Raw genomic sequence first — 27,923 nt, forward strand, 5'->3', positions numbered from 1 at the left:
CGTCTTTACGTTCCACAATTAAATGTGAAATCCTTTTTTTTTTTTTCTTCCCTCCTGCAGATTAGCATCTGCACGGGATGATCTGAGCAGAGGAAGGAGGCTGTGCAGGAGGATTAAGCTCTGAGGATCTCTACGGCCCCCCCATCCCTCTGCTGTGTGTCTGTCTTCACAGTTCCAAGGCAGACAGACAGACGGGGTACCAGGAGAAGTGTGGGGCATCCTGCAGCCCCCAGCCCAGGGCTTGTATTGCTCCACCTCCACTCCCAGAGCACCCCAGGGCTGTGCTATCCTCTGAGCAAAGAGATGCCATTGGGTTTCAGTCCTGCAAGATGGATGGGCAGAGCAGGGGGAGGGGTTGTGAGGGGGACAGATCCCTTCTCCCCCACTGCCTTCACCCACCTCCTACCCTCTGCTGGGCTGTCAGATACACACATGTCAATGTACGTATTTAGATACCTCATTTCCCTAATACTTGGGCTTTGTAGAGGCCAAGCAGCTGCCATTGCCCACCCCAACATCTTCCAAGGACGATACTGCATCAGGTGGCTGAACGATAGTGGCGAATTCTGTGCTGATTCTGATGACACAGTGTAACAGTTTGGGCACAGACACTGGGAGAGGCACAGCCTGGCAGCTGTCACAGCAGTCATTAAAGCAGAGAGCTGGAAGCTGGCATGGACGCAGATCCAGGTCACTGGAAAACCGTGCTTCTGGCACAGCACTGCACAACAGAGCAGAGATGGGCAATCACAGAACTGCGGAACTGCTCAGGTTGGAAAAGACCTTCAAGATCATTGAGCCCAACCTCAACCAAACCATCCTACCCCAACCACCCAGTGCTAAATCACAGCCCTGAGCACCACCGGCTACGGAGAGCTAAAAGGGATTTGCTGCAATCAGTCCTTATTTCCAAACTTTTGGGGCACTGCAGCTCTGCCTCCTCCAGGCTGAAGGGAAGGAGGCGTCAGAGTGAACCTGGACTCGCACGGCAACCTGGAGCCGCTTCTCTGTGGGTTTGGAGCTCCGAAACGGAGCCCAAAGCAGAACCGACCCCCCGGTATCGGCCGGGCCTCAGACCCGGCCCCGCCTTTATCACAGCGCTGTGATTGAGGCTCAGATTCCGCCCGCTCCGGCCTGCCGGGGCTCCGAGCTCCCCGCGGCTCTCCGGATTCGGGCCCTGCACTCCGAATGGGATCCGCGATGCACCGGGGCCGGACTCAGCCCGCGCTCCGCTTAGCCCCGCCCCCTGACCTCTGACCTCTGACCCCGCCGCGCCTCCGCCGCTCCCCCCGCCCTCGTGGCACCGCAGCCAATCAGCGGCCGCCGCCACATCCGGGTCCCGCTCTCCCCCCTTCCCCCCTCCCCCCACCAACCTCCGCCGCCGCTCGCGCCCGGCCATGGCGGAGGTGAGTGCGGAGCCGGTGGGGTCGCGCCGGGCCGGAGCCGGGATGGGGCCGCGTCTTCCGCATCGCTTTTGGGCCGGGTTGGATCCCTGCGGGATGCAGTGTCCGTGGATGGGTTCCGAGGAGCGGGGCCGGCTCCGAGCCGGGAGCTGCCGGGCCTTGGGCCCGGTTGTGTGGGGGGCGAGGGCCTGAGTGACGGAGGGGCTCTGGAAGCAGCGGGGCTGGGCCTGGAGCCGAGAGCGGGCACGGAGCGGAGCGGGGCTGTGCGGGAGTTTGATCTGATGGGATCCCCGGGGGGATTTGGAGGCAGAACCGTGGGAAGGAGCACTGGGAGGGGGGTTGTCCCGTGGGGGTGCTGGGCTGGGACCCCTTGGCTTCTACTGGTGCTGCTGCTGGACCCATCGCCCTGCATTGCTCTGACATCTCCTGGCGCTTCCCAAACACTGCCGGGCCTCGTGGTGATGGAGGCACGTGGGATTGATGGGAGCACTGGGAGCTCTGCACTGGGAGCACTGCGTTGGCTGCTGTTCATCGTGGGACAACAGCTTCTATCAGAGCAGCAGATTTCACCGTTGGGACATCACAGCACTCCTCTGCCTGTCCCGCCCAGAACAGCACCATCTTCATTTTGGCCTCTGGAGCATCAGTGCTGCGTTCTTCTTTATGCTGTTGCTTTGGTGTGAGGTTGACCAACGAATCCCTTTGCCTTTGGGACAGCACAGGGCCACGCTGATGAGGTTGGAGCACGGGTGTCCCGTATGGCATCACCAGAACAAGAGATGTGGGCAGTGCAGGATGTGGCCTTTGTGAATGTTTTGCTCCTTCAGCTGCGTAGGATACAGCACAAATGTGTTCCCATCCACACCGCTTTCCTCTAGCTACCACTGGGGTTTGTAGAAAGCAAATCCAAGTTGACTCTCATAGAGTTCAAAATACGTGTCAAACTAGCTCAGGAAATCAGTTATTAAAATAGTGATGTTAGAAGGAGAAGTTTTCTCTCTTTTTCCTCACTTTCTTGTAAGAGTTGCTTCAGCTTGAGAGACTTTCCTTCTCTGGACAATCGCAGTCAGCGCTGCAATGGAGAACGGCTTTGGCTGTGCCCTTCCTTTGTGTAAGACACAACTCTTGATTGGTCTGATGTGCTCAAAAACTTGAGTCCAGAATGCAGAATGGAGTGCAGGAAACATCTAAAAATACGAAGAAGAGATTGGATAACGGGTCAACGTCTGTGTGACTTTTGGGAGAGGCAGGGGGTTGCAACTGGATGATCTTTGAGGTCCTTTCCAACCCAAGTCATTCAGTGATTCTGTGATTATGCCTGAGAAGCAGAGAGTAATGGAAGGGCAACTGCTGCTGGGAATACCTTTTCCTTTCCCAAGTGACCGATGGATGGAGGAGCCATTTTCCAACCTCGTGGTTCACTGTAGAGGTGAATGGAGATCACTGCTGTTGTCTCCCATGGGGACGGAGCTGCCATCAGCAGTAGATGACACCACTCTTGATCTGGGGGCATCTGATGATGCCTTGGTGTTCCTGCTCTCTTTCCAATGCACGTAATGCTGTTGTGTTTCCTTCCTCCTGCCTGATGGTTGCATCTGAAGTGTCAGACTGCAGCTCCTCGCCTTCACATGGAATAACCACCCATCACGTGGCATCAGGAATATTCTTTCTGTCATTATTCACCTATTTAAGCCAGACCCTCTTTTCCCTCTTATTCCTCTCGCTTGTCTGTTCCCCTAATTCCTAATAATTTGAAGGGTTGTTCAGTTTTTCTTCTTTTCTCAAGCCAAACACAGCAATGCCAATCGTTTCATGGTGACCTCCATCTTACAGCAGTTCCCACTCTCCCTAATGCTGCCTTAGTGCTTTGTGGACATTAACCATTGCTTAGTTACTGGGTTGTCATCCTGCCATATTGACTGTTACTCTTTATTGTAGCATCTGATCTTTAATCCGAGAGCTCATCATCCCTGAAGTGTTCTGACACCTTTTCAAGCCAGCCCTGCTTGACAAAGCGGCTGCTGCTGCTTTCAGGCTTCGTTTTCAGAATCCTTTGCGTGCAGCTCCGCATTGATCCCCATGTGAAGGAGGCACAGTCAATATATGGATCATTATCTCAGGACAGGGAGCTCTGCACATCACTCGAGGCAAAAAGGAGTGAAGCCCACACCCTTCTCATCCTTACCAGACTGGGATTATTTGTTTGGATGGATTTATCCAAGAGGGTTTTTGTGCTCAGTCCCATTCTGGCAAGGACCAACAAAGAGACATTGAACTTTCCTGTGTTATGAATCCCTTTCCCAGCACGACTGCTCTCAAAATGGAGGTTGGCTGAACTCTTTCCTTCCATTAGCCCACAGATTCCTCCTCTCTTTTCTTCTCTGTGTGCTCTGCCTGCAGCCAGAATGGTCTGCAGTGGGGTGACCCTGTTGCTAAAGCTCAGGCCCCAGGGATGACGGATTGCAGCATGCTGTGCACCTCAGCTGGGACTGAGGCATCCTCGTTTCACTGCTCTGGGCAGGGGAAGGAACAGGAGTTCCATGGCTGCTTCACACATCCTTGCCTTCCCTCCTTCTTGGTCTTTGTCTTGATGGGAACATCTGCTGCCTTCTAAACCAAAGCCTGGAGTGGCTGTTTTGGTGCATAGTTCCTTTTTGAGGATCAGTTTTGATAGGAACCTGTGTTTTTTAAGCTTTTAGAGCCTTGCACTGAAGCACCCTAAGATGCCCTGGCTCACAAAGAGGATCACAACGAGATGTCAGCAATGACTGTGCTGCACTGATGCTCCGACTTCCTTCTGCCATCAGATGCTCTCACTCAGCTCAGAGGCATCACTTAATGACCTGCTTGCTCCCAACCTGGGCTGAACTTGATGAACAGCATTTCCACGTCCCTCAGCCCAGGGAGCTGCAGTTGTTCTGCTTTGCTTTTCAGGCCTCAGCCCCACATCGCTGCCTGAACTTCTTACCACGCACTGAATGCCAAAAGGCAGGATCCTGTTCTCACCATCCACCTGCCTCACCTCTTCCTACCTCACCTCTGCTACTTTCACACCTCCCAGGCTCCTTTCCTGCTTACCCAGCTCTGAATTTCTTGCCTGGCCCCTCTGAGTCTCCTGAATGTGGTGAGGCCTTAGGGAGAAGCTGACGTGGTGGTGGATGGCCGTGTCTGATTGCGTCTCCAAAGAGTGGCTCAGGTCCTGGAAGTGCTGTGTTCCAACACAGCGTGATGTGTGTATCTGGGGTTAAAATCCTTCATTTAAGTGAGCGTGTGAACCATAAAGAGCTGAGGTCTGGAGCTGATGAAAGGATAAATAATTAGCAGAGCTCTGAAGGTAAGGTGGAAACTCCACCACATGCACTTAGAGACTGAGGGGAAGGTGCAGAACCCAAAGAGCAGAGCCCTGGGAGAGCTGCTCCATGCACCTAACAAGAGTTCTTCTTGCACAGCACGATTTCCAGTGCTACCCTGTGTGGATTTTATTAATTTCTGCTTTGAAATGAAACTGATTGCATTTACTGGTGGGCTTAAGAGGTGTGTTATGTTCTTAAGAGATGTCTCAGCCATGCTTTTCTCTTTCCTTCAAGGCCTCGGTGGGCAGGCAGAGCCCCAGGGTGGTACCATACCCAGCCCACAGCCTTTGTCCTGGAGAGCCCAGCCTTCAGAGCGCAGCAGGTAGCCATGCTTTGTCCTTCTGTTTGTTGGTCTGATTTCCAGAGGAATCCGTGCTCCTGGGGTCAGTCTGTCTGTTTCCTCCCTTTCTCCTTCCAACATCTTTGGAACCCATTGGTTGATTCGGATGACATTTGATGGATAAGTCTGAATGATGCCAAAGCTCCTACAAATGTCTGTTTGCTGTTTTCCCAATGCTATCCTGAAAATGCCTCCAATGAAGGAAAAGCTGCAGTGTGCATTCAGATGAATGACATCAGAGAATCCAGCTAAGAGAGGAGCATAAATACTTGGGAAACAGTCATGGGATGTGAATGTTTAGGGAGCCAGGCTTGTAGTGCTCACAGAAGGACTTTGTTCAGTTGCTTCCATTCTTTCTCACTCTTTTCTGCCTCATCTCTTCCTGGCTTATTGTGGCTGCACATGCACACAAGAAAGGGTCGTGTCAGGTTTTGTTGCATCAGAAGGTTGGGTTCAGGGTGGTGCTGGTGTCCAACTTGTTTTAATCCCTGCAGTTGTGTCAATGGGCTCAGCTGATCACCGACTGAACCTAGCAGAGATCCTTTCGCAGAACTACGGCGTACGGGAAGAAAGGGAAGAAGAAGATGATGCTCAGGAGAAACAGAAGTCTTTAGAAGAGCTGGAGAAGAGTTTCAGTGCCTCTCAGGTAAAGGCAGCAAGGGAGGGGAAGGGGAAATTACCTGATGGATTTTCTTGTTTTTCTTTGACAGTACTAGCACCAAAGATCCTTGTGGGAAACTGTTTTGCTTGCTCTGTGCTGTGTTTAAGTCCACCCACCAATAGGTCTTACATCTGAATTTGGATAGCAAGGAGTTGGTCTTTCAGCAGCTGGCAGCAGTACGTGATGGTCTGCCAGGTATCCACTGACTGCTGTTCCTTCACACACGTTATCAAGGAGCCATCAGCTGTTGGCTGCACGTGCAGCATCCATTCCATGGTGGAGAGGAGCCACAGAGAACAGATGATGTGGTTCTCTGGTGGATGATCCCCGTGGGGGCCTCAGTGGAACACAAAGCGTGCTCTTGCTCTTCAGGTCTGGCCCAAGAGCAGTGCAGGGATTTGCTCCATCTCTTCTATCACTACAGTTCTACTGTTTGGCATCTTTTCACCAGCATGAAATCTAGTATAAATGTATTTCTAAAATACTTCGACTGTGTTGTTTTGGGGGTGAAATTTCCTGCCTTGTCCTTACCTTTGAGAAAAACAGGTTGTGGTGGAAGACCATGCCCCCATTCATTGTGCTGCAATTACCCAAGGCACTCAGAGCCCCCAGAAGAGCAGAGCTGCCATGACTGCCTCTGCATATCTCTGTGTTCACTGCAGCTGCTGTTGTTCTCGGTGATTGTTCCATGCCTGATGAAGCTTTGTCCTCCTCTCGCTCAGAGCAGTGAAATGCCATTTGAGGAGCTGCTTGCACTTTATGGCTATGAGGCATCCGATCCCATTTCAGAGCAGGACAGCGAGAGCAATGACATCCCTCCAAATCTCCCTGATATGACCCTGGATAAGGTAAGAGCAGCTGTCAGCTTGGGTGTGTGCTGCTGGGCTGCACTGCAGCTTGCTGTGCTGCCTTAGGGCTCCATGGGTCTGGTGGCTCTTTTCAAAGGGAGTTTGGGTGATGCTAAGGGAAGGGATCTGCCTGGTTCTGGTGCCCCAGTGAAAAACACCAGGTGCAGAAATGTGAATGGAGGAGGCTGGAGGAAGGAGAGCTTTGAAAAAGGACAGTGTCACAACTCTGTGTGGAACTTTGTTAACAGTTCTTGGCTCGTAAGGTGAGTCTGCGAATGGACAGGGAAGGTTTGGATCTACCTTCAGTGCTAGCTAACCTATCTCTGGCTTCCATAGGAGCCCACTCTCCTCTGAACACTTAGAGGAGTGCTTCAAGGGTGAATAATCGAGGGGTGATGGGGAGCAGGAGGGAGAATCAGTCTTTGAAGCTGTGGGAGGGTGAGGAGAGCTGTGGATGCAGCCACTCTGGGGCAGAAGTGCTTTCCTTTACACCTTGCTCCCCACCCCCCTTCCTGCTTTCATGTAATTCTTTTTTTTAATCTAAACTGTTTTTCACTTTCTTGTTGTTGTTAAAAGGAACAAATAGCCAAGGATTTGCTTTCAGGGGAGGAAGAGGAGACACAGTCTTCAGCAGATGATCTGACTCCATCGGTCACATCCCACGATGCATCAGACCTATTCCCAAACCAGCCTGGCTGTACGTGTTGCTGATTTCTAAATAATTGTTTTGTACTTAGATGTGATCTGCAGGGTAAAGCAGGGATGTATTTCTTTACTTTGTCCCTAAATTCCCTGACATAAATTTCCCCATGTTCCTTCTGGGGGCTGTGAATAAACCTGTGTGCTGGTGGGGTCACCCAGCATCAGTTGGACGTGAGTTTGGGTGGACCCTTGGGATCAGAGAGCTGTGTTTATAACTCATAACAGTGAGAAAGTGAGAAATGTTTTGCTACCTGTTGCAATTACAGTCTGTAAGATCAGTGCTGGGTCTGACATCTCTACAAGTGAATAAATTCAGTAGCAATAGTGGCCTGATGTATTGTGGCAGTTAAATATCAGGCATGAAGCTGAAGTGCGTGAGAGACTCAGTGTGAAGTGATCTTATTCCTGCTGCTGCCTCCCGAAATGAAGGCTTGGTTGGCATCACCCATATGGCAACTGAACATTCTTTTGTTTAAAAGGGAGGAGTGGAAGTGTGGGGAAGTTGTCACTGAGGGCCACTCTGAAAGCGACTTTAAGACAGAAAATAAAGGGAAGGAGAGGGAGCAATAGGAATAAATCGTTTCATAACAACAAATCTTTCCCTTCTCCACAAAGCAAACAACTTCCTTGCTGATGAAGACAAAGAGCCCTGTTCATCTCCATGTGCTTCCTCCATGGCTGAGGAATCAGAGGAGGATTCCATGCCATCTAGCGAGTGTAAGAAGGTAAATGGTTGAAGCACATCCAGAAGGGGAGCTGAGGCAGTGTCCCAGAGCCTGAGGAAAACATGACACAAAAGCACTGTGATATTCCTCAAGCAAGTGTTCTTGCTTTAACTCTCTTGTGCTTGGTGCCTTGTGTTTTGTGGAAGTGGCATCCATGGATGGGAAGTGTTTCTTTAATGTGATCTCAGAATCTCTTATCAGTTTTCTGCTTCACGTATGCAAAGTGCTGTTGTGCCTTGGTAAGTCAAAAGGGCACTCTGGAGCCCTACCAAAGGGAATTGCTGGGCAGTATTCCCAGTGGGCTTTACTGGAGGGGAACCAACTTATCAAAGGGAGGAGCAGACTCCAAATTCATCCTGGTTATGAAGGTTGCAGGAGGCCTTTAGCACATCTTTTCTGTCCATCCTCAGCTGTTTGCTGTATATCCAACATCAGAACAGTGTAGTTTGCTACACTGAAGTTTGCTCTGCCTAGTTATAAATCTTTCTAGCTACCTTATAAAGTATCAGAGTTCCCTAGAAGTAACAGTGACACTGGGGACTGCAGCTGTAGCCTGGCCTCGTGGTGTCACAGTCCTTAAATAATGAAGTAAACTCTGTGCCTGTTTATTTACTGAAGCAAACATGCAGCCTGTTCCATTTACCCAACTCTCTGTGATGGTATTTCAGGACATCAGCATTGGACCTCAGTTCCAAGCCACCGTTCCCATCCTGCACTTAAACAGGCACAGTGAGAAAGGTAAGGCAGCTTCCTTGCTGTGTCTTATTTGGGTGTAGGGTTGCTGTCCTGGGGATCTGATGGGCTCTGGATCACTAAATCTATTTTGTATCTCTCAGCTTGGCATCTCTCAGTATCGACATCAAAATTTACAGCTAGCTTTAAACTAGTTTGCTTGCATTTGGCTGGTCATAGAACTGCAGAAGCTCCATGAAAACTGGCTTGGCATGGCAGGTTAGGAGGAGGGGAGCTCATCTGTAGCCAAAGCAAGATGCTGTGATGTCTTCTTCCCTGGCATCTTCCTGAAGTAGCAAGAGTTACTTCCAGTCGATACACCTGGAGCTGACAGTTCCTAATTAGTTGTGCAGACATGCAGATTATCTCGTAACGAGTGCATTGCTAGCAGCAGCATGTGGAGGTTCTGAGGAAGATAGTTAACAGAAAAGCACCTCTTTTAGAAATGACTCACTTCCTCACTGGTTCTTTTCACCCAGCAGACTGGAAGGAACTTCGTTAAAGGGGAGAAAAAAAGTGCTCTGAGCCTTTTGTGCCAAAGATCACAGGTTTAGTACGTTTCATGCAGTGTGTATGTTTGCATCAGCATGAAATGAGAGGAAACTGACAGTAGATCCACACAGGGATCTTTTTTATGCCCTGTCAGGGCTTCCTCTGACCTGACTTCATGTGGCAGGAAGGTTCCTTTGCCTCTAGAAAGAAGTGAACAGGTGAAACATGAAGCTAATGGTTGTTATCTGAACAGAAAATGAAATCACTGTATTTCTGGTTATTTTTATTGCAGAATCCCTTTTTGCTTTCCTCCGTGCTGTTTATTTTACTTAAACACATTGCTTTGTGCCCTGCTCTCATGGACTCAGAGCCTTGAAACCTAAAAGGAGCCGTAAGCACAGAGCGATGCTTTGTGCTGCTGCTATTTTATGTGGTTGGAGCAGCTCATGGAGGAGCATTACAAGCTAGCACAGCTTTGCAGCTGCTTAGTTTTGTTTCTAGGATGAAGAGAGTCTTGAGCCCAGGCCAGACTTGTAGCTGAAAGCTGCCTTTTCTTCCTCATTCTTATGTTTCCTGCATGTGGGAAAAGACACCTTACAACCTACAGTTTTTGAGTTGCTAAGATTAATGAATCAAAGCAGCAGAGAACATGGTAACAACAAAACTCACCAGCCAACCCTTGTGAAGAAGTGGAAACGAGTCAAGCCTCTGCTTGGGGCTCTAAAAGAGGTATAAGCAGTATTAAGCTCATCTGCCTCCAAAATCAGGAGGGAAAGGTGCAGTGCCTTCACACAGATGGCTGCCATCTCTGGTGCCAGCTTGGCGTCCAAACAAAGGTTTTCTTTCTCCTTCTATCTCTGCAGTGTAGATCCATGCTGATTGTTTCTCAAAAGCAGTGGGATTCTCTGAGCTTATTTCAGTGCTTTTTCTTTTAGCCTATGAAAATGAAGATCAGCTGCTTTGGGACCCAAACATCCTACCTGAAAGAGAGGTTGAAGAGTTCCTGTACCGTGCCGTGAAGCGGCGGTGGGACGAGCTGTCTAGCAGCAGCCTGCCAGAAGGAGAGATGGTGAAAGACAACGAACAGGTAAACCCTGGTAGCCAGAGATACTGTTAAGGTAAAATTCTGTCATAATGGTGCAAACATTCCTTCAGAGATCCTGATCACTTACAAGAGGATGGGGCCTCCCTCCTGCGATCCTCTCCTCCTGCTTCCTAGATAAGTGAGACTGCCCCTCAGATGCTCTTTGGAGGCTCTTCATCCTGCCCTTGCAAAACCTCTGAGGCAGAGCTTGCAGCATACACACACACAGAATCACAAGGTTGGAAACGACCTGCAAGATCATCCAGTCCAACCAACCTCCCTTTCCTATCAGTACCACAAGCTACTAAATCATCTCTCATAGATCCTCATCTCTTGAACACTGCCAGGGACGGCGACTCCACCACCTCCCTGGGCAGCCATTCCAGTGCCTGACCACCCTTTGAGAGAAAAAGTTTCTCCTAATATCCAACCTAAACCTCCTCTGGTACAACTTCTGGCCATTTCCTCGGGTCCTACTGTTTGCCTGGGAGAAGAGGCCAGACCCTTTTGCACCACAGCCTCCCTTCAGGCAGTCATAGAGAGCAATGAGGTCTCCCCTGAGCTCCTCTTCTCCACACTGAACAATCCCAGCTCCCTCAGCCGCTCCTCATCAGCCCTGTGCTCCAGCCCCCTCACCAGCTTCGTTGCCCTTCTCTGCACACGTTCCAGGGCCTCAATGTCTTTCTTGTAGTGAGGGGCCCAAAACTGAACACAGCACTCGAGGTGCAGCCTCACCAGTGCTGAGTACAGGGGGATGCTCACCTCCCTGCTCCTGCTGGCCACACCGTTCCTAATGCAGGCCAGGATGCCGTTGGCCCTCTTGGCCACCTGGGCACACTGTTGGCTCATGTTCAGCCAAGCATCAACCAACACCCCCAGGTCCCTTTCCTCTTCACAATCATCCAACCACTCATCCCCAAGCCTGTAACGCTGCATGGGGTTGTTGTGGCCAAAGTGCAGCACCCGACACTTGGCCTTGTTAAACCTCATCCCATTCACCTCGGCCCAGCGATCCAGCTTATCTAGATCCCTCTGCAGGGCCTCCCTGCCCTCAGGCATGATCATCATTTTGGATCTGCCCTCTGTGCATTCTGTGTCCTTTGCTTTTAAGCCAGCAGAAGGTGAAACTTCTGGAGAAACTTCAGAGCAGTTGTGTTTCCCGTGAGCTAGCCAGGCTGGATTCTCACAGCAAGCCCAGTATCTGTAGAAATACAGAAGCACACCAGAAATCTCTACAGCTGCTGGTAGAATTGCATCTTCTCCACCCTAGGGTTTGTAATCCAGTGCTGTGCAAATGAGAAATAGCATAACGCAGGCTGGTGGCCAAGTTGAGGCTGTTAGAAGTGTTAGAAGGCCAAGTATGAGGCTGGCCAAGTGTTAGAAGGCAGATGTGAGTCGGGAGGAGCTCTGCTTCTGGTCTGTTTCTCTCCTACAAGCCGTCAGCCACTTTCTTTTGTGTCCTAGGCTTTGTACGAGCTGGTGAAATGCAACTTCAATGCAGAAGAGGCATTGCGGAGGTTACGGTTCAACGTGAAGGTTATCAGAGGTGAGAACCCCCTGTCTGGGTTCTACCCCAAAATCCAGGTGCACAGAATTCTTCCTGGATTCTGTACGTTTTCCCCCATTTCTCTCTTTTTTTTCCCTCTAGATGAGCTTTGTGCGTGGAGTGAAGAAGAATGTAGAAACTTTGAACACGGCTTCAGGGTCCATGGGAAAAACTTCCATCTTATCCAGGCAAACAAGGTAAGAATGTTCAGCCCTGCATCCCACTAAGACAGAGGGAATGAGACAGAGGTGTATTTGGAGCCTTGGCTAATGCAGGAAGTGCAGAACTGCTGAGTTCCAACCCCGGGCTTTGTGTTGACTCATGCTAGCAGGTGATGGGCTGTTCACTGCCCTGCTCTGCCTTATTTTCCAGGTGGGAGAAGTCACAAACAACACTGGCCTGCATGAGTGATGTCAGTTAATTACTGATTAGCCCTTTCTGGAAGTCTCAAAAAGTTCTTTCCAAACTCTCAGCCCTTGCAGTACCTTCTGTGAATGAGTGAGTTGAGCATGTGGATGTTTTGTAAAGTCCCCTGGGGTCCTCTAGAATGAAAGATGCTGTTGTAGGGAGAACTGGGCCCCAGGACATATGCTGCTGTGCTGGGAGTTGGCAGAACCAGAGAGTCCAGTTCTGCAGCTGATTCATTGTGGGCATGTTGACTCTGGCCAGCGAAAATGGATGCAGGTTTGCTCTCTTGATGTTAAGTGTGCTATGGAGGTGCAGGAAAGTCCTGCATGAATGTACTGTGTGTGAGCCCACACTGGGGTCTGCAAGAACAATTCTGCACCATGGGGAATTCCTTCTCTGGCTGATTACCACCTTGGAAATCTCAGTATCTGCTTCTGTTCTGCAGTGTAGATGTGTCCGTAGCAATCACATCACCGCCACGCACTTGACTTTCTGTGCTGATAAAAACGGGTGAGCAGCCCTTGCTCTGTGACACACACAGCTGGGTGCTGACTGTGCTGTTCCTCCTCAGGTCCGTACTCGGTCAGTGGGAGAATGTGTGGAGTATTATTACATGTGGAAGAAGTCAGAACGCTACGACTACTTCACTCAGCAGACTCGTTTAGGAAGGAAGAAGTACGTCCTCCACCCTGGAGCCACGTGCGTGGAATATTCTCACACTAAAATTAGTAATATTGTGAAGATCCCTGCTGCAAAGCACCTCCACTGTAAAGGCTGTGCTGTCTGCTCTGGAAGGTTTTTTGGGGTGGGAGCACGTAGTTCTCAGAAGTTAAGCCACCATTGGTGTGGGTAGGGATGGTTAAGCAAATACGTGCTTGGATCTGGACTGACTTAGGCCAGAAAATACTGCTTTCTTTTTCATATAAATGCATTGATGACAGAGGTTAGGATCGGGGGCTCAGGGCTAATCTCAAGATGGATGAAATATCAGGAATAGGATTTTTCCATGCACTCAGTTTCTGATGTGTTTTGGAGGTGAATTAATTTATTTCCCAGACGCTCCCCTTTGAGGCAAATTGCAATCTACGTAAATTACAGCAAATGCTCTTCTAAAAGCTTGAAGCTGAAATGCTTTAAAAGGTCAAATGAAAATATTTAAGACTTAACTGCGATCGCCTCCGTGCCAGAACCTGAACTGGGTTCTGCAGACCGAGAAGCGATGGATGTTCCTTTTTGTGAGCCCCCTGCAGCCCTGTTGCTTTGTTTGTTGGTGGGTTTGGATCCGAGTCTTCCTTGCCTACATCTCTCTGGTTTGTGGGTGGTCACAGTGCTGTCTGCCTTTCCCTGCAGGGATTACACTGACAATGATTTGGATGGGGGTGAGGTGGAAAACGCCAGCCGTTCTCGGAGCTCCCCTCCCATTCCCTCTGCCACCAGCTGCCTGGACTCTCACTTTGGCCAAGACCAGCTAGCAATTGAGAGCACAGGTAACTTCCTTCCCTTCTGTTTACCACGGGAGAGGAGTTATCCTCCTCTCCATCACTCAGCAGCTGGACCCCCCTTTCGCCTTTCTCCTTTTGCCATTATCCAGCAGTTGCTCTTTTCCCTGGATCGTGTCAGTGTGCTCACAGAGTATGGTGCATGTAAAAGGAGACTTGGCTTTCTCTGCAGTGATGAGCACTGACTTTTCTGGAGTTGACTTACAGTTGGCCCTGCTTCACATGCAGAAGAATGGCCCGTGGCATTCCCAAAGCAAGAGAATGCTCTGACTTTGGGCACCTGCAGTAGAGAGTTGTTTCCAATGCTCCTGATTTAGTTAATGTGCATAGGTGTGTTCTCCAGAGGCTGATTTGAAGCACCAGAAGTCAGTCTGTACCTGTGAACTGCTCTCAGAGCTGTGAGAAGACTCAGACTGAATTGGGTTCACTCCCTCTCTCTGTCCTACCACCAAGAAGGGCTTCGTGGTGGCACCTGCCAGCTGCTGGAGGGGCTGGAGTTTAGGATGGGGTTTATATTGGAGAGCCTGAGATTTCCTTTTAATTTCTATAGAAACACCAATGCCCCCTTACCTGCTGCCTGCCTTTCTTTAGTAGATGCTGGCAGGATTTGTGCTTGCTATGATAAAGAAACATTTCTGCCATCAAACAAGAACTGTTCTGGACAGGTGGGATTTGAACTGGATTCTGGTTTTCGTACGTTATGGACTCCAAAGTGAAATGCTTTTATTTCACTGCTTTCCTCCCCTTCCTCCCTCCCTCTCTGTCCGTCTCCCTTACATTTCCCTCCTTTGCTGCCTGCAGAGCCCCTGAGCGTGGAGAGCACAGCCTGCAGCCTGGGCAGCATGAGTGAATCGGGACAGGGCTACGAGTGCAGTACTCCTTCAGAGACAAATTGTTCCTTCGACCCTGCAGAAGAAACCTCCTCAGGCACCATCTCTGCTTCCTGCACACGGCATGCTGTCACCCCCTCGGACACGGGGCTCTTTGCTTTGCCACCAGCAGGACCAGGACTGGCAGAGAAGCAGGAAACATTACAAAGCTCTGGTGAGACGATAACCATGGACTTCACTCTCCCTGCAGACATTAATGAGGGTTTGCCTTTAATTGCTGGCCCTGTGGATTTGGGCAGAGACCCAGAGGCAGCGGTGGCCCCTGCTCAAGTGTCCTTATCGGTCACAGATTTTGGCCTCATTGGCATCGGAGATGTAAATAGTTTCCTGACTGCTCATCAGGCCTGCTCAGCACCTGTGGCTCGGTCAGAGCCTTTGTCACAGTGAGAATCTTCAGTCACAAACCTGTCACGGACCCAGCAAGGACTTGGACCTGACTGAGTCAAATCCTGGAACTTCCACTGTTCTGTAGGGACAGTTTGGAGCTCTTGGTCAGAATCCGTCTTTCCATCCTCCTTGATCCAAGGCTACAGTGAAACCAAACACATTTCTTCTCCAGCGTGTTCTGACACAGTCATGCAAAGCTGGTGGCTGGCTTGAGTGAGGGGGGGAGGCTCACGACCCCCCCATTTCGTTGACCATGTGTTACCCCAGGTAATGCCAGGCTGTTGGGAAAATCCCTGCCCTCAGTACAGGGGAAGTGCCCTTTGGCCCAATGGGACAGTGAGTGAAGAGATGTTTTGAAAACAGGGATGTGTTACGGGCACTTCAGGGCTTGGACAGAGGGTCTGAGAGCTTAGGAAATCAGCATGGAGCACAGTCTGCTTGGGCTGGAGGGCTGTTCACCAGCAGAGGTGAGCATGGTGATGCCAAAGGAAGGTGAGGAGTCCTGGCTGTTCACCCACATGTAGTGCATTGCAGTAGAAGCCACTCTCCCCCCTCCCCTTCCCTGCGCTCTGAGCTGTGGGTCGTGGTTGGTGCACACAGTGCTGTTCTCAAAGCTCCTGCAGTGTGCATTTCCCTCTGCCCACGCTGCCCCCAGCTGCAGGTGAGATGGTGCAAACTCTTCCAGTCCTCTGGCCAAAGCTTCAGGGCTTGGAAATGGACGCTGCGATAGCATGGTGCATGCTTAAGCCTTTCCCACCTTCCTTTGCAGAAGAAGGGAACGGTTATCTCTGAGTTGAATCTCGCTTTGGACAGTGGCTGGAGCTAGAAGTGTGAAGGTGAATATGGAGAAGCAGAAGGTGCCAGCACAGGGCAGCTCTCAGCTGCTCTGACCCCACCGCTGGCCTGCATCTCCCTGGGGCAGCGACGCCAAATGTGGGATGGATGCAGCCTGGGGGTGACAGCTTTCAGCTCCTGTAACTGCTGGAATCAGAGAAAATTGCCCACAGCAGCACCAGCCATCCTCTCACTGCCACTTTGAGCACACAGTGTGCACCTCAGCCCCTGGGGCACCCAGTGAGTGTAGGGCACCAATGCCAGCACCGGGACCCAGCAGAAGAGCACATGGCATTCCTTTCTTCCCTTTCCACCCACCTCTGTTCTGAAACATCACCCCAACCTCTCATACAGGAGAGAAGGGGATGTCTGTACTGCCATTAGCACTCAGGAGGTGATGGGGTGGATAGGAGGTGGCCGGCTGCTGTGCAGAGAGCTGTGGTGGCCAATTGGTGTCACAGATGTGTGCCAGCTCTAGAGTTTGTCCCTGGCTTAAATCCACTAATGGTTCTCATTCCCTTCTCCCGTGCAGGAGAAAAGGGAATCTTCTCTCTGCTGACTTGCTAGGCAGGGCTCTGGTGCAGATGTTCCCTTCCTCCAGACATTTTCTGTGTTTGAGAAAGGGTTTGGGTTAAGATTTTTTTGCTTATTTTGGTAGAAGCCTTCAAGGCTGTGATCCTGCAGTTGCTTCTGCTGCCAGTGGGTTTGGAAGGTGACTAAAACTATTAGCCTGGATCCTCGTTTTACCTGGTACGGTGAGGCTGCGCTCCTGCGGAGGGAGCACAGAGCACCAGACAGCTTCAAGGGATGGCTTAGGATCAGACCTCGTCTCTCACCTTCTGAGCCCCAGACCTGTTCCCCTGTGCCAGCAGGGGGTTGTTTCAGTCCCAGCCCACGCTGAGCTGTGCCAAGATCCTGACACAATGCTCTTGTGACCGGGCATCGCTCTGCGAACCACATATGGTAAAACAGAGGTCTTTGGCTGCACCCAGCTGCTGGAAATGGAAAGCAAATCCAAATGCCAGCTCCATAGTGGAACTTCCCAGGCTGTGATTCCCCCTTTCTGGGGGAGAAAGAAAACTCCTTGGCTGGAAGGAGAGGAGGGGGCAGGGAGAGAGCAGCTGCAGCCCTCCCAGGGAGGGCCGGGCCTTGACTTCTCCTCTCCATCAGCCAAGAAGGTTTTTAGTTTTTCCTGAAACTGTTTTTTTTTTTTCTTTGGTTTGTTTCAAGCCCCGATGAGAGCAGAGGGGAGGCTGGAGGAGGCAGAAGTGTCTCTTATTTATATTATTCAGTGTTGTTTACAGATTCGCATGGGGGTCTTTCAACGTGTCAACAGGAGAGCGCGGCGCATTTTTCCACATCACTTTAAAAGGGAGAGGGGTGGAAAGGGCCGGGATGGGGAGGGGAGGCACAGGGGGAGGAGGTTTGGTTTTGTTGGGGTTTTCTTTTCTTTTCTTTCTTACAAAGCACATTCACTTGGAGATGCTCCCAGTGCTGGACTCTTCCCCCTTCCCACCTTCATGCCCTACACTGTGAAGTGATACTGCCTTGAAGGCCCCTCGCCGTTATTTATTTAATTAAAAACCTAATTTGAAAGCGAGCAGGAAAAGTGCATTGGGAGTTTTTGGAGAGACCGAGGAGTCGTAGCCCTGTGTGTGGCAGCGGAGGTGCCAGAGCCCATCCTGGATCACATTTCCCCCATCCTTTGTGCTCCAGGACCTGTATGAGCAGCGCAGGGGTCCAGCAGGGCTCAGGGCAGAAGCGCTGCCTGCACTGACAGCCCCTGCATGGCTGTGGATGCTCCTGGGGCAGCAGGGAGTGAATTTCCCCCCCATGCTGTGCATGGAGGCTGACCGGAGAGCCTACCCCGTGCCCACCCAGACTCATCCTCAGACCCAAGGCTCGGAGTAGGAAGGAGACCCTCAGTGCTGCTCAGGTGAACCGCAGCCTCGGGAGCCGAAACGCGTAGATGTTCCTCCTCCTGGTCGTACTGCGCATGCGCACGGAAACGCAGAAATGGCGTTTCTCTGCTCTAACCGCTCTACTCTGCCAGTCCTCTCATGTCTATGGTAATGGGGCCTCCTGTTCGCACTGCGCATGCGCACCAAACAGCGAAAGGGCTTTTGCTTTGCTCCAACCGCTCTGCGCAACCAGTCATCCACTATCTATGGTCTTCGGTCCTCCACAGAGCAGCGAGAGCATTCAACCGCTCTGCGCAACCAGTCATCCAATATCTATGGTCTTCGGTCCTCTGCAGGGTAACGCGCATGCGCGCGTAAACGCGGAAGTGGCGCCGTGATCCTGAGTGGAAGGCAGCGAATATCTGAGGCCTGAGGGCAGCAGGGCTGTGCTTAATAACTCAAGCCATTAACAAAATAACAAAACACTTTTTTTTTTTTTCTTCTTTTTTTAGGTAAGAAAACAGCGCTCTGAGTAGAAATGTTGTTCTGCTGCTGCTGTTGGTGAAGGCAGAAGGAGGGAATATATCTGCACATGTAAATGGGGGTGTTGTGGATTAGGGAGTGCACTGTTGTGTGTTTTCTACACAGAGGTAAAAGGAATTGTGTATAAATATGAATAAAGTTGGTTGGAAGGGAGGAAAGATTAATTCCTCCAAGGTGGAACACATAGCTGCAATTGAGAGATGAAGGGATACTGAAAAAAAAATCAAGGAAGGAGAATATTGAACAAAAACAGCGAAAATCCTTGTTATTTTCTACTCAAAAACTGATCAGGAGTGCCACCATCAAGCACAGCAATCTGGCCTTTCCCTGCCTGAGGCCCAATCAGGGCCTTTCCCTGCCTGAGGCCCAGAGTGACACAAAATGCCCATCCTGGGTCATGTCAGTCCTCCCATGTCTATGGTCCTTGGTCCTCCACCGATCCCCAGCTCCAGGACCCCACGCTTTTCTGCCAGCCATGGTTGTCAGCTCATTGGCATGGGCCTCCACGGTCTGTGGGTACCACTGCCTATGAGTGCCTCCACCCTTGGGTGCCACCCTTTTGGACCTAGAGTCCCCCTGGGCATCATGGCCTATGGGTCCTCATTCCCATGGGTGCCCATGGGTTCCCATTGCCCACAGGTGCCATCATTTCTGGGTCCCAATGGCCCATTCTTCCCCACGGCCCATTCACTGGGTCCCACAGCCCGGGGGCACCATCGTCTCTCAATGACCCATAAGGGGAGAGGCAGAGGACGGCGATCATTCTCCACTATGGGAGCACAAACCAACGCCTCCTGCCTCAAAAACACCCAATCTCCCATTGCCCAAGGGCTGCCACGTGCAACCCCATGGACACCAACCCATTTCTCCCCCAGTCAGTCCCAAAACCCAAGAGATCGGAGGCGGCCACGCAGCAGAGGCAGCACACGGATTCGTATATAGTAAAAAGTCTTTATTAAGAAGGCTTTGAAGTCAAAAAATAAAACTCTTGATACAATTTTCATAACCGTCAAGTCAGCTCAGCAAATATATAATCAGTACTTTAGCCATGTAAGGTTAAAGGTCCGTTATTTTCTTTTTAAAATAAAATATATTTTAGTTTTTAAAATTTATTCAATAAAGTACATATTTTCCTATAAATTCCCTACATATACATAAAGAGGTAAAAAATAAAAAAATAAAACTAGAACGACAACAACAAAAGGGGAAAAAAAAAAGAAAAAAACAACCAACAAAAAAAAAACCAACCACGAAACAAAAAGGAGATATAGAAATCTGTCTGCGTTTCTCTTTGTGCCGTGTTCACCCCTCCAACCCCTCGTAATGCTTTTTTTTTGGGCAGTTTTCACATTGGCAAAATAGAAGATAAGACCTGTGTTACAAAAAAAAATATATATATATATATATTTATAGAACCGTCAAGAATCATCCAAAAAAATAACTACATACAAAAAGAACGACAACGAAAAAATTATAATAATAATAGAATGCTTTTAAAAAAATAAAAGACAACCCTTGCGTGTCCTAAAATAAAAAGTGCAACCGGACCTTTTCTTTCTGTTTATTTAACTTTGCAAACTGAATACTGTTATTTGGAAAGGACTGTTGAAGAACAGCTGGGCTTCCTCTCCCCAGCTGCCACAGCCGGGCTAAGAGTTAAAGCTATTCTGTAAACATTGGGTTCTGCTCCTCTCTGCGGTTCTGCGTCTCTTCCTCGTCATCTTCGTCTGCCCCTTCCTCCCCAGCCCTCCCGACCCCTTTGCTCTGCCCCCTCCCTCCCCGCGATCCTGCCCTCCGGCTTCCATCCAGCGGGAGAAAAATAGCATCTCCATCCCCACCCCTGCACCCCCAGTCCGATCCTTTAAATAAAAAGGGTTGATGCCGACGGTCGCGTTGATGCCAACGGTTGCGTTGACCCCAACGGTCGCCTTGATGCCAATGGCTGCATTGACCCCGATGGCTGCGTTGACCTCAACGGCTACGTTGACCCCAACGGTTGCCTTGATGCCAACGGTTGCGTTGACCCCGATGGCTGCGTTGACCCCAACGGTTGCCTTGATGCCAATGGTTGCGTTGACCTCAACGGCTGCGTTGACCCCAACCGCTTCAAGTCCTTAAAAAGTTGTGTTGGAGGGGAGGGGAGTGGGGCTGCTCGCCGCGTCAAGCTGGCCCCGGCTAGGAGAAGATGTGGATGGCTTGGGTGGCCGGTGTGTGGCACGCGGGGCACTCGGGCTCGGCCTTGCCACAGATGCGCATGGCACACTCCATGCAGAAGAGGTTGTGGCCGCAGGGCACCAGGGCGGCGATCACCTCGCTCTCAAAGCACACCATGCACTCACGAGAGCTCTTGCGATGCCCGTCGGAGCTGCTGGAGTCGGTGGGTGAACCCGAGGCGGCCGAGACGCTGCCGGGCAGCGATGAGGAGGAGGAGTAACCCGTGCTGGTGGAGAAGGAGGAGAGCGAGCCCTGGGTGGGCAGCCAGGACAAGGTGCTGACGGGGTTGCTCTGGATGCGGCGCGCCAAGGGGTGCTCCAAGGCCCCTCCGGTGCTCTCGGGCAAAGTGGGTGAATGGCGCGGTGTGGCCGTGCCGCTGTTGCGTCTCTGAGAGCCGCCGAAGGCTTGCAGGGGGTTGGCAGCACGCTCGAAAGGCGACCAGATGGCGGCGGCGGCACTCGGCGTCGTCAGGTCCAAGGCCAAGAAGTCGAAGCCGAAGTCACATTCCTCCGAGCCCAGCGGGGCCGGCGCATCGCTGAAGGTGAATCCACCGCCGGTGCTGTAGGGGCTGGTGGGGCTGTTATCTGCCACCCGCCCGCTGTAGAAGGACTCGGTGGAGGCGCTGCCCAGGGAGCTGAGGCTGTCGTTGCGCAGTGCGGCCGCGGGCCGGCGGGCCGGGTGCGGAGCTTTGGCCCACAGACCGGCAGAACCACCCTGCAGGTCCAAGCAGACGTCGGTGCCGTTGGTGTGGAAGTCGTTTTCGGCGTTGACGTCGACGAAGGAACCCGTCCGCATGGTGATGTGGGCCTCGATCTCCTCGCGGGCCCGGTCCACGTTCTCGGGCATTCCCGTCACCTCAAAGACGGGCTCCTTGTCACGGCTGGGTGTCACGATGTAGGTGTGTGTCTGCTGCTGGATGCGCTTGATGGTGGCTCCCTTGGGGCCCACCACCAGCCCCACCACGCGGTATGGGACTCTCACCTGGATGGTGGTCTGGCCCGGCAGGTTGGGGGGACCCTGCAGGGCACCCGTCAGCCCATTCACTTTGTTGCGTGTCGCTCGGATCATGGAGAAGTGCTCAGCAGCTGAGAGGATCTCCCTCTTGGCCATTTCCACATCCTCCTTCCTCCCGGTGACGATGAAGATGGGTTCCTCGCCCCTCACCGGCGTCTTGATGTATGTGTTTGTCTTGGCACGCAGGGCTTTGATTTTGCAACCTGGAGAGCGAAGGAAAAGGGGGAAAAGATGATGCATCAAAGCCAAGACCTCGTGGGAACACAGCGCCCAGGAGGGAGAGATGCAGAGCCGGCAGGACCCACAACTAGCAGGACTCAGCAGGTACCACAGGTATCCAGCAGGTCCCAACAGGACCCAATAGGACCCAACAGGTGCCCCGGTTCTGCAGCTGCAGCCCAGACACCCCTGGAGAAGGCTCTTGCTTCACAACTCACAACACCAGCTGCTAAGCCAGGAAACGGCCCAAGCACAGCAGGAATGGGCACAGAGGGATGGGTGAACAGGGTGGCACCGGCAGCCCATCCTCACCCATTCCAAACTCCTCTTAGGGGGGGGACACCAAAGCAGGTGGGTGCCAGCTGAGATGGGGTTTGCTGCCTTGCCCAGCCTCAGCGATCACACTCTCCGATGCACACTCCATTGCACAACACACCCAAAGCATAGTTGGGATCCCACAGGACGGAGGGAGCAGGGGCAAGAGCGTGAAGCCCATCCCTGTGCTGCTGCTGCAGATCCTCATTCATAGCACCAAACAGCTGCACGGCACCGGGAGAGCTCTGCGGTGCACAGAACAGCAGCCGCGAGCGTAAGGAGAGCTCCTCCTCCTCTTCATTCCCAGCAGCAGAGAAAAAGGAGCCCTGGGGGGCTACAGCAGGACCCCCAGCAGCCCCATCCCACACAGGGACATCCCCAGGGAACCTAACAGGGGGACAGAGGCAGCAGAGCCACACACAGCTCCAAAACCCCGCATGCAGCTCCAGGACAGAGAGAGCAGCTGGGGATGCAGCCCTACGGATCCATTCCCACCCGGGTTCAGCCCTTCCTGCAACCCCAGAGCCTCCCGGCTCCCAGCACTGCTCCTGGTGAAGCCGTGTGCGGCTGCAGAGCTCGCCAAGGAAGAATGTGGGTGGAGAAGGGTTTGTCGGCGCTTTTCCTAATTTAGGACAGCAACTGGAAGGTGTATTTATGGCTGGGGGCAGCGCAGGGGCGGGGAAAGCAGCGGCCCAGTGGCTGGGGCTGGGCAGAACCAGCAGCCACCAAAGACCCATTTATTATTTTTAAGTGTCAGCACTGCTGCAGCCCCACGCTGCCCTCCCAGCGTCTGCTGTAGGGCTGCCCTGCTCCATGCACTGCAAATCGGGGGAAGGCAACAGCAACACAGCATGTGGGGTTTGCACTCACACGGCCACATGCATCTCAATGACTGGGGGAGAGGCCAGGAAGCAAAAGGGGAGGAAAAGCCCCGAGTGCTCAGCTGCTAAAAGCACCAGGTGTGATTTGGGGATCGAGGCTCTGAGGATGCGCTGTAGGGATGGGGAACCTTGATGGGTTCACAGCATGTTGGGGGCTGAGAGCTTCGGTGCCATCAGCTTTGGGGACACAGCAGATGCATCCATCTCCAGTCCCAAACTCCACTCAAAGCAGAGAAATGGGGCTGATGCCTGCTGGCTGTGGGATGGCTGATCCCTAAACATCCCAGCCACCCCGCTGGACTGCAATTCGGTGACACAATTAAATACACCACTGCTGGCCCCATGCTAAACCCACACAACCCCACAGAATCAATCAATACCCCACACTGGAAGGGGTCCATCAGCATCACGGAGCCCGACACCACCGTGTCCCATCCCCAGGCAGCTCTGGGAAGTGCCCAAAGCTTCCACATCCCACCTGGGGTGCACCCGAACGGCACAACACATGGCTTCACCGACAGCCTGCAGCGGGGGGAATGCTCTGTACCAGCAGGAGCTATTTTCAATCAGTCCCAACACGCCTCCAGCCCAGATGGCCACATCCTTCTTGAGTCCACACGGCACAACCCCAGCGATGGGGACCCGGGATGGAGTGGGTCCCCCAGCATCGCCTGCATCCCGCTGCGCTTTTTGTTTGCTGGGGCGACCCAAGGTGCAGCAGCAATGATGAGGGATGAGGAAAACAAGGTGCCAGACTTCTCTACGAGGCTATAAATAAGGTGGCTTTAAAAGTGTTGCCGCAGATCCAAAAAAAAAACTCCAACAAAACAGGGGGAGCTGCAGCCCACAAAGACCCCCCCCCCCCCCCCGACACATCCACACCGCCCGGGGGGCTCCTCTGTCCTCACCCTGGGGGTCTCCAGCACAGACAGCATCACCACCAAACGATGACCTGGCGATGGCACTGCATCACCCCTTGGATGCTCCCCTCCAAGTCCTCCCAAATCCAACTCTGCGCCCTTTTTGCCCTCTGCTGCCCTGCACGCAGCTCCACGTGTTGATGATGTGGAGCAGGACGCTGTGGCACTGACCCCGGGCTGGCTGTGCCACGGCCCATCCATGCACTGCCTGCACGTGGCCCTGGGAGCTCCACTCAGAGCAGGGTCACCCTCGGGGACGCAGCTCAGCTCAGCGCTCAGGATGCTCCCTCTGCCCTCACCCCCATACAGGGACCCCAATGCCCACCCCGTGCCCAAATCTCTCCATGCCCAGCACAGCCCCCATCACCTGGACACCGCTGCCCTATTTCTGCTGGTTGCAAAGAGCCAAACGATCGGTGCCCACAGCATTTGGAGCAGACAATCCCTCCCACGGACGGAGTCATGACCAGGCTTGCACGAGGAGGCACAGCCACGTAATCCTGCCCGGCCGCGTTGTGGGGTGGGCATAGAGAAGGGCCTGGGACTTTGGCTCATGTCACACAAACACCGAGATGGCACCGATGCACTCCGTGCAACAAAGGTTTACTTCCTGAGCTGCTTAACTTAGCTCTGGAGGAGAGAGATAAAAGAGAAGAGAGAAACAGGAGAAACTGCAGCCAACACCCTCTGCCATGCATCAGCCCATGTGGGACGGCGCGGCGCAGGTCGGACGGTGCTGCCAGATCACTGCAGGACCTGCAGCTCTGCACTCAAACTCAGGGCAATGCAGGCTGCAGGGACAGGAACACGGGGGTCCCCCAGCACCCAAAGTGCCGCCCTGCAGCAAGCACAGCTCGCAGGAAGGCTCACAGATCTGCATGGGATGGGGACACGCAGCCCTCAGCCTGCTATCACCCCAAAGCCACCGCCCCAAAGCGCCGCCCCGGCCCAGCATCCCCACAGCACATGTGGTCAACACCAAGCTGGGGATGCGAGGGACCTCAATCCCTGCAGCAGAGGGGGACAGTGAGGAAGAGGAGGCTGATGGAGGAAGGGCTGCGCTGGGTTTTGAGGCCCCAGAGCCTCGCACATCCCTCATCTAAAGTGGAAGAGAGCACGGTGACACCCCCTCGCACTCATTGTGGCGCAGAGATCCTTTCTCCATGCCCACCTCGTGCCCAAAGCTCTCCATCCCCAACACAGCTCCCATCACCTGCACACCACCGCCCTTTTCTGCCAGTTACAAAGAGCCAAACAAACCCCTCGGTCCCGTCTCGCAGCACCAAACCGTCCCCAAACCAGCACACACAGCACCACCGTTGCTGGGCAGAACCCGCGGTGCCGAGCGCTGAACCCAAACCACCCCACCATGAGAGGGGGGAGCACAGCACAGAGCCAACAGCGCTGGGGGGGGCCAAGAGTGGGTGCACAGATGGTGCACATGGAGCACATCTCAGAGAGAGTGCAGCGGGGGGAGGCTACAGCCATCGGAGAGACCAGGACCCCATAGGTGACCCTGCGACCCCATTGGTTGAGCCCAGGACCCTGTTGGTGAGCCTGGGACCCCATTAATGAGCCCAGGACACCATCGATGAGCCCGGGACCCCATCAGTGGCCCTGGGAACTGACTGGTGAGCCCAAGACCCCACCAGTGGCCCTGGGACCCCATCGGTGGCCCTGGGATCCCATCGGCGAGCCCAGCACCACATTGGTGAGCCTGGGATCCCATCAGTGACCCTGGAACCCCATCGGTGAGCTTAGGACAATGCAGAAGGGCGAGCAGGCACTGTGACCCTTCTTGATACAGCACAAGCATCCTCCACATGAGCCCCAACGCACCAAGGGGGTCCACGGACCCCCATGGAAGCACAGAACCACGTCCCCATGCTGAACACAGCAAGATGCTGCCCCCGGCACGGGGCACAATGTGATGTGCAGCTGTTCTTATCGAGCTCTCACCATCCTGGGCTCGGCGGTGCCATATCTAAAGAGGGTCAGTGATGTGAAATTAAGGGGTGCCAAAAAGTTGGGTGTCCCGGTGCCGACCGGGAGCGTGGTTGGTGGGGAAGCAACGCAGGCCAATGGGAAGCGTAGAGCATGATGTCACCACGCTAATCGCAGCATGGCTCGGGCTAACAAAGAGAACAATGAGGCTGCCCAGCTCCCCTCTTCTCTGCTGGAAAAAAAAATAAGTCCCCCCCCCCCAAAATCCCCCCAAGCGCAGAGAGATGGATGGGGATGGAGGAGGAATGGGATGGCTGAGATGGGGAGACCTGGGGTGGGTGTGTGTGTGGGGGGGGGGGGTGTTTGAGGGGGGGCAGCCCCTTTCTGGTTTTAATTCATTGGGGATATTTAGTGTTGTTAAGGTGTAACTCAGCATGTGGGCTAATGGGGTGGGGAGGGGGGGTTGGTTGGGACAAAGCAATGTGTTATGGGGTGAAGCGTGTGGGGAGGGGGGCGTGTTTTAGGGGGAGTTGTGCACTTTTGCAACGGGTGATAAAAAAGGGGGGGGTGGGTGGAGGGAATAAAGGGTGAAATGGGATAAGGGGGGGGGGGGGGATGGGGGTGAGGTAAAGGACTTGGAGCAAGTCTAGAGATGGGCTGAACTTTTGGGTGGTGGGGAGGTTTGGATTGAGAAGCCGGCGGGGGGGGGGGAGGGGAATGAGACAAAGAATGAAATTGACCCAAATGATGATAAGGGATGGGGGAGGTGGAAGCCTCAGCCCCGGGGGGGTCCGAAGAGCCCGGAGACGCCGTACGGCGTCTCCGGGCTCTTCGGACCCCCCCCGGGGCTGATAGTATGGGTTGGGATAGGGCTAAAAACACACAAAGAAAACACATTTACCTTGACGGCCCACGATTTCAGCGACGTGTTCGGAGCTGGGAACGGGAACGCATTCGGTCATATTGACGCTTTTTTTCCTATTCCCGAGGATGTTCATCTGGTCGGTTAAAAGAGGGGGGAGGTGGTGGTGGTGGTGGTGGTGGTGGTGGTGGTTCGGTGCGAAGTTGCCGAAAACGGATGATGATGATGATGATGATGATGATGATGGTGGTGGTGGTGGTGAAGAAGAGGTACCGGGAAGAGTCGGGTTGTTCCCGGGGGGCTCCGGTTCCGCTTCCCCACCCCCTCCTCCTCCTCCTCCTCCTCCTCCTCCTCCTCCTCCTCCCCCCCCCGGTTCGGTCGTTTCCTCCAAACCCAATAACGATAATTGATCCAAGGCGAATCTCAAAGCTTCTTCTTGCGTTTGAGACGGCCCCTCCCTCCTCTCCGTTTCGGTCTCCGGTTCCTGCCCGGTGCTTACGATCGACGGTGGGGTTGGAGGAGGATTTAATAAAGCTAAACAACGAGGGGGGGCTCGACCAGCCTCGCCTCCGTCGGGTTGATAGATGGAGCCGGGCATGGCGGTGCTGTGCGGTGCTTTGCGGGGCGGTGGCGGTGCCCGGTGCCCGCCGCACGCCGCCTCCCCCCCCCACCCCGCCCGGCCCCGCGCCGTTCAGCCCCGCCCCCCCCTTCCCCCTCCCCTTTCGACGTCAGCCCGCCCCGACAATGGGCCGCGCCCGGCGGCGCGCATGCGCGGTAGCCAACAGGAAGTGAGGCGTGGTTACGGCGTTAAGCCCCGCCCATCTACTTCCGTGGCCACGCCCACTTTTCCACCCTCCCATCCTGGCGGGAAGCGAGAGAGCGAGTGGGGGAGGGGGGAGCTGTAGGATGGAGTCGGCGTCTCCGTTTCCTTTGTGTGTTTTTATCATAATCAGAACCACAGAACGGCCAGGGTTGGAAGGGACCTCAAGGGTCACGAAGCTCCACCCCCTGCCACACGCATGGCCACCAACCTCCACATTCAGTACCAGCCCAGGCTGCCCAGGGCCCCATCCAACCTGGCCTTGAACACCTCCAGGGATGGACGGGGCATCACAGCCTCTCTGAGCAGCTGTTCCAGCACCTCACCACTCTCATAGCAAAGAACTTCCCCCTGACATCTAACCTCAATCTTCCCTCCTCCAACTT

General features: G+C 53.2%; 2 protein-coding genes across 5 annotated transcripts; one reads left to right on the forward strand and one right to left on the reverse strand.

Annotated features, from left to right (window-relative positions):
* Positions 1-1,322: 1,322 nt before the first annotated feature.
* MIER2 (MIER family member 2) lies at positions 1,323-17,855 on the forward strand. Of its 4 annotated transcripts, none has more exons than XM_048927730.1 (13): positions 1,323-1,406; positions 4,991-5,078; positions 5,591-5,742; positions 6,420-6,605; positions 7,182-7,302; positions 7,923-8,032; positions 8,701-8,770; positions 10,192-10,343; positions 11,805-11,886; positions 11,989-12,083; positions 12,866-12,969; positions 13,645-13,781; positions 14,595-17,855. In XM_048927730.1, the coding sequence occupies exons 1-13, from the start codon at positions 1,398-1,400 to the stop codon at positions 15,068-15,070; spliced, it is 1,782 nt and encodes a 593-aa protein (XP_048783687.1). In that variant the 5' UTR covers positions 1,323-1,397; the 3' UTR covers positions 15,071-17,855. The 4 variants fall into 4 exon arrangements, with proteins under 4 accessions (XP_048783687.1, XP_048783686.1, XP_048783688.1 ...); XM_048927729.1 differs by having other exon boundaries at positions 12,866-12,993; positions 14,595-17,854; XM_048927731.1 differs by having other exon boundaries at positions 6,480-6,605; positions 12,866-12,993; positions 14,595-17,852.
* Positions 17,856-19,283: 1,428 nt separating this feature from the next.
* MEX3D (mex-3 RNA binding family member D) lies at positions 19,284-27,378 on the reverse strand. Its single transcript, XM_048927825.1, has 2 exons — positions 26,757-27,378; positions 19,284-21,779 (listed from the first exon to the last, which is right to left on the reverse strand). The coding sequence occupies exons 1-2, from the start codon at positions 27,313-27,315 to the stop codon at positions 20,524-20,526; spliced, it is 1,815 nt and encodes a 604-aa protein (XP_048783782.1). The 5' UTR covers positions 27,316-27,378; the 3' UTR covers positions 19,284-20,523.
* Positions 27,379-27,923: the final 545 nt, after the last annotated feature.

The sequence above is a fragment of the Lagopus muta genome, chromosome 26 (assembly GCF_023343835.1).
Source record: "Lagopus muta isolate bLagMut1 chromosome 26, bLagMut1 primary, whole genome shotgun sequence".
Lineage (NCBI taxonomy): Eukaryota > Metazoa > Chordata > Aves > Galliformes > Phasianidae > Lagopus > Lagopus muta.

What these genes read in the sequence shown, in the direction of transcription:
- MIER2 (XM_048927729.1), top strand. An exon ending in AGAGTTTCAGTGCCTCTCAG is followed by an intron (nt 5,743 to 6,419) that starts GTAAAGGCAGCA and finishes TGTTCACTGCAG; the next exon opens with CTGCTGTTGTTCTCGGTGAT. An exon ending in ATCTTATCCAGGCAAACAAG is followed by an intron (nt 12,084 to 12,865) that starts GTAAGAATGTTC and finishes GTTCCTCCTCAG; the next exon opens with GTCCGTACTCGGTCAGTGGG.
- MEX3D (XM_048927825.1), bottom strand. Translation starts at nt 27,315, where the DNA reads ATGCCCGGCTCCATCTATCAACCCGACGGAGGCGAGGCTGGTCGAGCC. An exon ending in TGAAATCGTGGGCCGTCAAG is followed by an intron (nt 21,780 to 26,756) that starts GTAAATGTGTTT and finishes TTCGCTCTCCAG; the next exon opens with GTTGCAAAATCAAAGCCCTG.